The sequence below is a fragment of the Cupressus sempervirens genome, chromosome 4, assembly GCF_028749045.1.
Source record: "Cupressus sempervirens isolate cs-2001-9-10 chromosome 4, ASM2874904v1, whole genome shotgun sequence".
NCBI lineage: Eukaryota > Viridiplantae > Streptophyta > Pinopsida > Cupressales > Cupressaceae > Cupressus > Cupressus sempervirens.
In genome coordinates, this window is record NC_143121.1 from 553,503,505 (window position 1) to 553,512,031 (window position 8,527).

At 36.2% G+C, this 8,527-nt stretch overlaps 1 protein-coding gene across 1 annotated transcript; it reads right to left on the minus strand.

Moving 5' to 3' along the window:
- Positions 1-1,940: 1,940 nt before the first annotated feature.
- Positions 1,941-8,067, minus strand: LOC149562382 (TMV resistance protein N-like). The gene is made up of 7 exons (XM_089825904.1): positions 7,196-8,067; positions 5,556-6,657; positions 4,870-5,199; positions 4,164-4,754; positions 3,477-3,932; positions 3,250-3,381; positions 1,941-2,695 (listed from the first exon to the last, which is right to left on the minus strand). Exons 1-7 carry the CDS (start codon positions 7,741-7,743, stop codon positions 2,309-2,311), a joined length of 3,546 nt encoding a protein of 1,181 aa, XP_089682030.1. The 5' UTR covers positions 7,744-8,067; the 3' UTR covers positions 1,941-2,308.
- Between the last annotated feature and the right edge of the window lie 460 nt (positions 8,068-8,527).

The window sequence follows — 8,527 nt, forward strand, 5'->3', positions numbered from 1 at the left end:
ATTCTACCTCAAGCCGCACCAAGAAAGTCGATAAATTCTTATAATCAGAGGAAAATTTTCTTTGAATGGTTTTAGTAATTTGCTTGAATTGGAACATCCAATTCGTAAGTGGAGTACTTCTTCTGCCCAAACTGAGGACTAAAACATCATCATTTGGAGTACTTCTTCTGTCTTGTGGATTTGTGTTGCTCAAATCCTTCAGTGCCTTGGTGGAAACCAGCTTGAAATAAATTTTCCTGGTCCAAATGTAATTTCTTGATGTGGCTGGTGGCTCATAACCAATGTCTTACTTGGGATAATATTTGTAAACATGGATTTCATGGCCCCTCATTCTGTGTGTTTTGCTATAATGGAGAATTTCCTCCCATCTTTTCTTCTATTGTTCCTATTTAACCCAAATTTGGCACCTTTGGTGGAATGCTTGGAGTTGTCCTTATAGGCATGCTTCCTCCTTGTCTTCTTTCTAGGATTCACTTGGGGAGTGCCTCCACTAAAGCCTTTCCTCTTTGGGATGTGTGGGTTGCTAGTCCTTACTTATTATTTGGCATATTTGGTTGGAGAGGAACATGAGAATCATTCAAAATGTCTGAACTAGAGCTATGCAACTTTGGTGGAAGATTTCCCACTCTCTGCATGAAAAAATTCAAGCTAAGTGTGGTTAGATGGGGGTATGGATCCTAGTGACCTTACCATCTGCAATCGCCTAAATGTTCATCCTCATGGAGGGGTTTTGAGGGCTACAGGTCAATGGTTTCATGGTCTTTCTAGACATCATAAGTGGCAGATGAAGTGATAGGCGGATTGTGAGGGGCATTGGATTCCTACTCCCCTTGGAGTTCTAAAAGTCAACACTGATGGTTCTTCTTGGGAGAATCCAAGTCTTGTTGGCATTGGGGGGAGTGGCTTGTTGTAGTTCTAGCAATGTCCAATTTCTTTTCTCGATGCATAAGAGTTGTCATACTAACAATCTTATGGAGGCACTGACCATTTTACATGACGTGGAACAATGTTGTTTGAGTGGATGGTGCAGGATAATCTATGAGTCTGACTCCCAAGTGGCTATGAACTCGCTTATTTCACAAGTGCTTGTGAATGTTAGTTGGCCACTGACTTTAGTTGTTAATCAAACTCTTTTCTTCTGTAGAACTGTGGAATCAATTTGTTTTACTTACATCCCCTGGGAGTGGAATGGAGTTGCGGATTGCTTGGCTGAATGTGCTTTTAATCATGTGCAAAATTGGAATGTTACGGATAGGGGGCAATTACCCCTTGAATTGTCTTGTGAATTTGATGACCTTGTTGATCATGATAGAGCTCCTTGTTAAACTCTTCCTTTTGTATCTCTTTTTGTCTTAATAAAACTTTTACCCTTCTTTTAATTAATATATATATATATATATATATATATATATATATATATATATATATATATGTATGTATGTATGTATGTATGACTGTAATTTATATGTACAAATCAGTTAAATTTTTATATTTTAACTTGACCCATCTATTGGATACTTTAAATCTAATTTAAATTTAAATAAACATAAATTCTAATATCTTTTTCAAGCAAAAAAAAATCAATTTCAATTACACTAAACAATACTCCTCCAAACTATCCGCCCACCACATATTTGTTACAACTGTGTGAATACACGCCTCCCTACTCCGTATGAAATGGCTCTATTAAAGAAACGCAACATTGCCCAGTGAACTCTATGTCGTACAAAATGTGATTTGAGGGACAAAATGTCTCAAATGACAATTTAGTTCTTTATAATATGAACTTTGTTAGGTCTCTAAAATGCTGGGCCATGATTCTCGAAAATGCCTTACGAAAAACGATTTAGAAAATATTTACAATCCTTTGATATTATGTGCAACAGATCTTTAATCTGTCATTGAATCTTCTAATGATTTAAGATGATACAATCTTCAAATTTAGAACAAATATTTAGAAATCTATTTTTTAACAAACTGCTTCACAGTTGGAATCTAGGCCAAGAACAGGGGAATATCTCCCTTCCTTATGAGCTATTCATAGATTTGATTTCTTTTTTATATTTGCTCAACAACATTCTTGTAATTGACAAAGAAGAATTTGAAGAATGCCACCATCTAACTATAATTGGGCAAGAGGAAGCCCTTATCCTTCTAAGCTGGATTAACATTTGCTACTGACGTCTAGCAGATCTTTTCCTATAGATTTCAAGACAAGCATCATAGAAACTACATTTGCTCCACTTAGAATTAGAATTGGACACTTGAAAACATTAGACAGGGACAAATAAACTTCATTTAAACTGCCTCAGGATTCTCCTTCCCAGAAGATAATAGAAACTACATTTACTCCACTACGCCGCGCGGACTGAATCCAAGGAGATATTTCCCTCATTTTTTCTTTACACCTTACTACAACAGCAGCTCCTCTCCATTCCCACTCTTCCAGGAATCCCTTATTTGGAGGGATCCCTAAAAACTGTATCCAGTCATATGGACGACTGTTAATAGACATAAATACGACAATTGCACTCGTTTCTTCTGTGAAGGGAATCAATAAATCTTCCTCGGGATCACTCGGAATTTTAATAACAGACCTTTCGGCAACAGATGCTTCGAATTTTTCCTGCTCTTCAGAATCTGATTTCAAAATATTAGACCTCCAAGCTATCCAGTTAACGTCTAATGGTACTCCCTGATTTCAATAAAGAATTAGTTAGTCTACTAATCAATAATTAGTAATAGGAAAACTATCATTTAGATTTGTAGAAGTTCTCATGTTTTTGTAAGTATTATCTAGATTAATGAGTGCTAAGTGTACCATTCATTTTTATGAGAGATTGGTTCTTGTGAATTACTACTGGTGAATATTGATTAATGAGTTTGACTCAAAAATTCAACACTTAAACTCTAATAGCAATATCATAATTTTACTTGCTGTAAAAAACATTCTCTAATGATTCATAAGACACAACACTCGTTGAAAGTTTTGTAAATAAAATTGCAAGCAGAATGGACTTAATCTTAGAAGAAAACCTAGATCCAATGAACACTAAGTATTTCATCCATCCTCTTGACAGATAAATTTTGTAAACCACTACACATATAAAATAAATTTCACTAAAAAAATTAAATATTAAATTCTAATAACAAAATCACAATGAAAAACTAATAAAATACACAAGACATATATAAAGCAGAGCTCTCTGATGACAAAGCGACAAATGAACTTGTGCGAAAGTATAGTACCTGATACAAATCACTGATTCCGAGTAGCTGATACAAATGTTCTCCTCGCCTTACATCCAAGGGAAAGGTACCTTCAAGAGGCAGATATTTCAATCCTTGCCGCTCTTCAATACGTTCGATCTTCCCCAATTCCTGCATAGAGGGATTTATGTCAATTTCTCGATGCTACGTTCAAGAACAGCCAGGCTATAAACAAGCGAATTACAAATTTAGGAGGAGAAGTATACCTTAGAACAAAGATGTTGAAGTAATCTTAGGGTTTTCCTTTCGGCTCTTTTCCTCATGGTAGCTATAAAACCCATTATTACTTTACCATCCGATACCACTGGAATCCACCTGGAGATCTCTGACTGCATCTTCTTTATGTTTCCTTCTTCGGAAACTACAACAGCAACAATATACTTTCCCTTTCCGATATAGCTCACCATCCAGTCCATGGGAGGAATCTTTAAACTTTTCCGACAATCCTTTCCTTCATGAAAGCTTTTAATTAACATAAATATGATAATTGCACTAGGTTCTTCAGCAATAGGAATCACTATTTCTGCTTGGGGATTGTTAGGAATCTCAGTAACTCTGCCGTCCAGCCCAACAAAATAACGTAACAATTTGAAATGTTCTAGAATGCTCTCCGTATCAACATCTGATTTCCAAATTAAACTGGCAACTTCTGATGGTACTTTCTACAGGGACAAAGAGGCAATGATCTTAACTTTTATTTTTGTCAAAAAAAAAATAAAAAATGACATCTTTAAAAATATGTTGTAAGAAAACAGTAACAAATCTACAAATCTCTTATGATTTCTTGTATGTAGATCATCATAATTAAAAGTACAATTAAAATAAAACCAAAAATTAGTGTTTAACAATAGATAAAAACTGATCTTCTCTCAATAATAAACATAATTATAAACCTGCCACATTTTAATGGTGTCCCGAATAGCTTCAGCGCCAGCTGAAAGATGTAGATATTTCAAACCTTGCAACTTTTCAATACCACTGATCTTCTGCAACTTCCAACATCCATCTATGATGATTTTCTCTATGTTGCATGGACATGCAGAACTTGGCAACTCTTCGATTACAGGCCCCCCCTCTATGTGTAACTTTGCATCCAATCCCAAATCAACTTCAACTAAACTTTTCATGCATTCAAGATGGAGATATTTAAAATTGATAAGGTGTTGTCCACTAATTGAGACCTTAGATATGCGTTTTAAATCCCTCAAATCTATTTTTTCAAGGCTGATCATACTATTCTTAAATCTTATTTCCCCGTCTAATGTGAAATCCTTCAACACCAAGTTTTTAAGATTAAGGAGATTTGTGAGTGATTCTGAAAATAATATCCCCTGAATTTGCATGGAACTATTCCATTCACTTCCATTCCATTCTTCTTTTCCTTCGATGACTAGATTTTCCAATTGAGTAAGCATTCGCAATGATTTTGGAAACTCTTCCAAGTTTGTTTCCTCAAGAATAAGATCTTTCAGCTGCAAAGGAACCTGAGATTTGAAATAGATTTGTTTAAAACACTTTTATTTTTAAATTATAAATAATGTTCACAAAATACCTACTTTCCCAACGCATTTTATATCGTTAACAAGACTTGATCCTCACCTGCTGATCAAACTCCCACAATCGTCGGAAACATCCATGTGAAATTTTTAAATACTGCAAACATTGGAGAGGAATCCATGAAGGAATAGTTGCCGAAGAAGACACTGTTGACATGATTTCTGCTTGGATGTTTTCATCTTGATTCAGCATTTCCGATAAACTTGAATCAACCTCGAGCCATAGAAGAGAATTTGATGGACCATCACAACCACTTGAATTAACTAAAAAAAATCTGAATTCAACAGCCGTGTGATTGTCAAAAATAGAATTGAGACACCTGAACTCACGTTGACGTATTTCAGCAAGAGTGTTCTTGAATCCCACTTCTTCCTGTGTTCAAGGTCAAAATAAAATCTTTATCAGATTCCCGTTAGTAAAACAAGAAGCAATGTATGTAAATGTAAAGATATGAAACTCAACAGTCAAAGTTTTCCCTCCAAACCTCTTGGCTGTTCATATTTGCTTATAAAAGGATGTTGCTGCTGCATTGTAATGGCTCGATTAAGAATTAATAAGATTATTGCTCTGTTTGAAGAGCGGATTGTAAAATTTATGAAGAGTGGATTGTAAAATTCATTTAGATTATTTTTGAATCTCTATTTTTAATTTGCTGTTTGATATTTTAAAAGTAAACGCACTTCCTTTTTTATCACAAGTGAAGCACAAATATACAAGGAGAAAGAGACCTGATGATGAAGATCCTGGAAACGCCACAGTCGATGAGGAGTGCTTAACTCTTCATCTGCAATTTCTCTTCCGAGATCCCTGATGTGGTCATGCATCCTCAAAAGAGGAATGCTTTCCGACTCAGATACATTCCAGTAACTCCTTCCCACTTCAACTTCAACTAGACATTTATCCATTAACATCTGCAGCGTGTGCTCTGCGCTCCATCCTGATGCTTCCAATATCCTTAATGCCATATGTCGTGGTTTGTTTACGAAAAAGCATGCAATATCCAGAAATACCTGCATTTGCTCATTGTCAAGGGACTCCACGCTTATTCTAAGCCTCTGCTTTAAATCTTGTCTCGAAGTTTTCCTCACTTTATCGAATTCTAGTTCCCAATAACGCTTGTTCCCACTACCAAAAACATGTCCACCCAAAACCTGCAGAGAGAGGGGCAAACCTCCACACTCTTTTACGAAGCTTTCAACCAAATCTTCATAACCGCTGATTGGATATTGCTGGCGAAAGGCGTGCCTACAGAAAAGCTCTGTGCTGTGATGGACACTCATTCCCTTCATTTTATAACGACAATTTATTTCTGCCCTTATTAAAACTCTCTCATCACGGGTTGTCACAATTATCAAACTACGAGAATTATTGACCAAAAGATCCCTGACCACTAAGGCATCCAACTGATCGACATCATCTATATCATCTATAATAATCAGGAAATTCTCAGAAGAAATATTGCTCGCCAGACGAGACCCGAGATGGGTACGTCCTTCAGGTATGTTGTAAAACTTCTTCTTTTCCTGCACCAGATCCATGAGAAGCTTTCTTTGCAAAGTAGTCAGTTTTGTTTCTCGCACGTCAAACAAAAAACTTGATGCACTGAAATTTGAACGCCACTGGTTGAATAATGCTTTGTCAAGAGTGGTCTTGCCAGATCCACCCATCCCATAGATGCCAATCACTTTATCCTTCTGCCAGCATACCCTTTTAAAGTCTTCAACCCATTCTTCAATTCCAGTTGGAAATTTTGCGATTTCCAAAGTTCTTGTCGTTTCGACCTCTCTCCGGACAGCGGCCACAATTTTTTGACAGAGTGTCTCGAGATTACTTTAAATTTGCAATGAAAGCAACAATTTAAACAGATTAGGCTAATCTAAAATTAATGCGATCAGATTTTCACAATTCATTATAGTTATGTAAATTAGTTTCTGGATTAGATTGTGTGGAGAGTTTTACCATCAACGTTTGGAATCACACTACGTGATCCATCATCAGGATGAGAGAGCAAGAGATGTCAAACAAAGTAAGTAGCAGATTTAGCAAAATCTGCTACTTACTTTGTTTGACATGTCTTGCTCTCTCATCCTAAATCTGCTACTTACTTTGTTTGACATCTCTTGCAAAATCTGCTACTTACTTTGTTTGACATGTCTTGCTCTCTCATCCTAAATCTGCTACTTACTTTGTTTGACATCTCTTGCTCTCTCATCCTGATGATGGATCACGTAGTGTGATTCCAAACGTTGATGGTAAAAATCTCCACACAATCTAATCCAGAAACTGATTTACATAACTAATCTAAAATTGTTAAAATTTGTAAAAGAAAATGTTTAATAGAAAATTTGTGAGAAGAAACCAGTCTTACTCGTTATTAGGGTTGAATTCGTAGCCCATGATGAATGAAACACAACGGAGGGCTTCTTTCCAGGAGTCAAGTTTGTGTAGATCCCTGCCCTTCTCTTTGTGGTGTTTGAATGAACCTGCATACACACCCTTACCCTTTTCTGCATATCTGAGATCGTAAGGTTTAACATCATAGAATATTGGAATTATTTTCTTCTTAGTTCTTAACATCAGAGCAAGCTCAGCTAAACACCAAACGGACCGAGCATATGTTGGAGAGAAAATGGCAATGTGTACAACTGCAGAGTAAATGGCTTTTTGAATTGTGGAAGGAAGCAAATCGCCTAATTCCATCTCTTTGCAGTCAAGAAACGCACGGATTCCCGCCTCCTCAATAGAATTATAAAGCTTAAGACCCAGGGTTTGTTTGACATCAGGGCCTCTGTGGTTAATGAAAACATCGTGAGATTTGGGGGATGCAGATGATCCGATCTTTTCACCTTGATATAAAATTTCTGCAAAAGCATCCTCTTCCAAATTCATTGGGCGAGTTGACGAAGAGGAAGCCATCAATGGGGGATGAGACTCGAATAACAGAGGAAGATTGTAAACTGCAATTTACATTGAATTATATTTTTCAATGTAACTTTGCATATAACAAAGAATATTGCTCTCTGCAACTTCGTTGCCGTTTCTCGGCAAAGACAAAGGTAAAGCAACTGGTGCAGGCAGACTGAACGAATTTTCGGTCGCCTGCCTGTCGTATGCTAATATTTTAATGGACTGTTGGCTTACTTCACTTGCGTAATACACGAGGACTGAACGAATATTTCGGTCGCCTGCCTGTTGTATCCTAATATTTTAATGGACTGCTGGCTTCCTTCACTTTTCAACAAGGGACAAGGGAAGATGAGGTTTCTATAGAAAGTCTTGGGAAGAGAGAATTTGGACCTTTGCAATGCTGGGAAGGTGGAAATAGTAGTTTCTTGGAGCTTTCATGGTATACTACATATAAGTTTCCATTATTCTACATTTCCTGCAACCAAATGGACTCTAATGATATAAGAAACTTCGAAATTAAATGATAGTTTCTTAGAACTTTGTCTTACTCTACTTATACTTTTTAAAGTAACAATGTGCTTCATGTTGTATCACATTATTTTTAGTTCCTACTGAATGGAGGATACTATAGCATTCAAGTGGATGCAAATTTTGAAATAACTTTTGACCAATCCGAATGTTTTATTAATGTCCTCCAACCTATTTCATAATGTTTTCCTATTTTGGTTATTATTTTTATTTATTAAAAAAAATGTTAAATGTGAATTTCCCATTGGCTATTGTTGTGAATAGT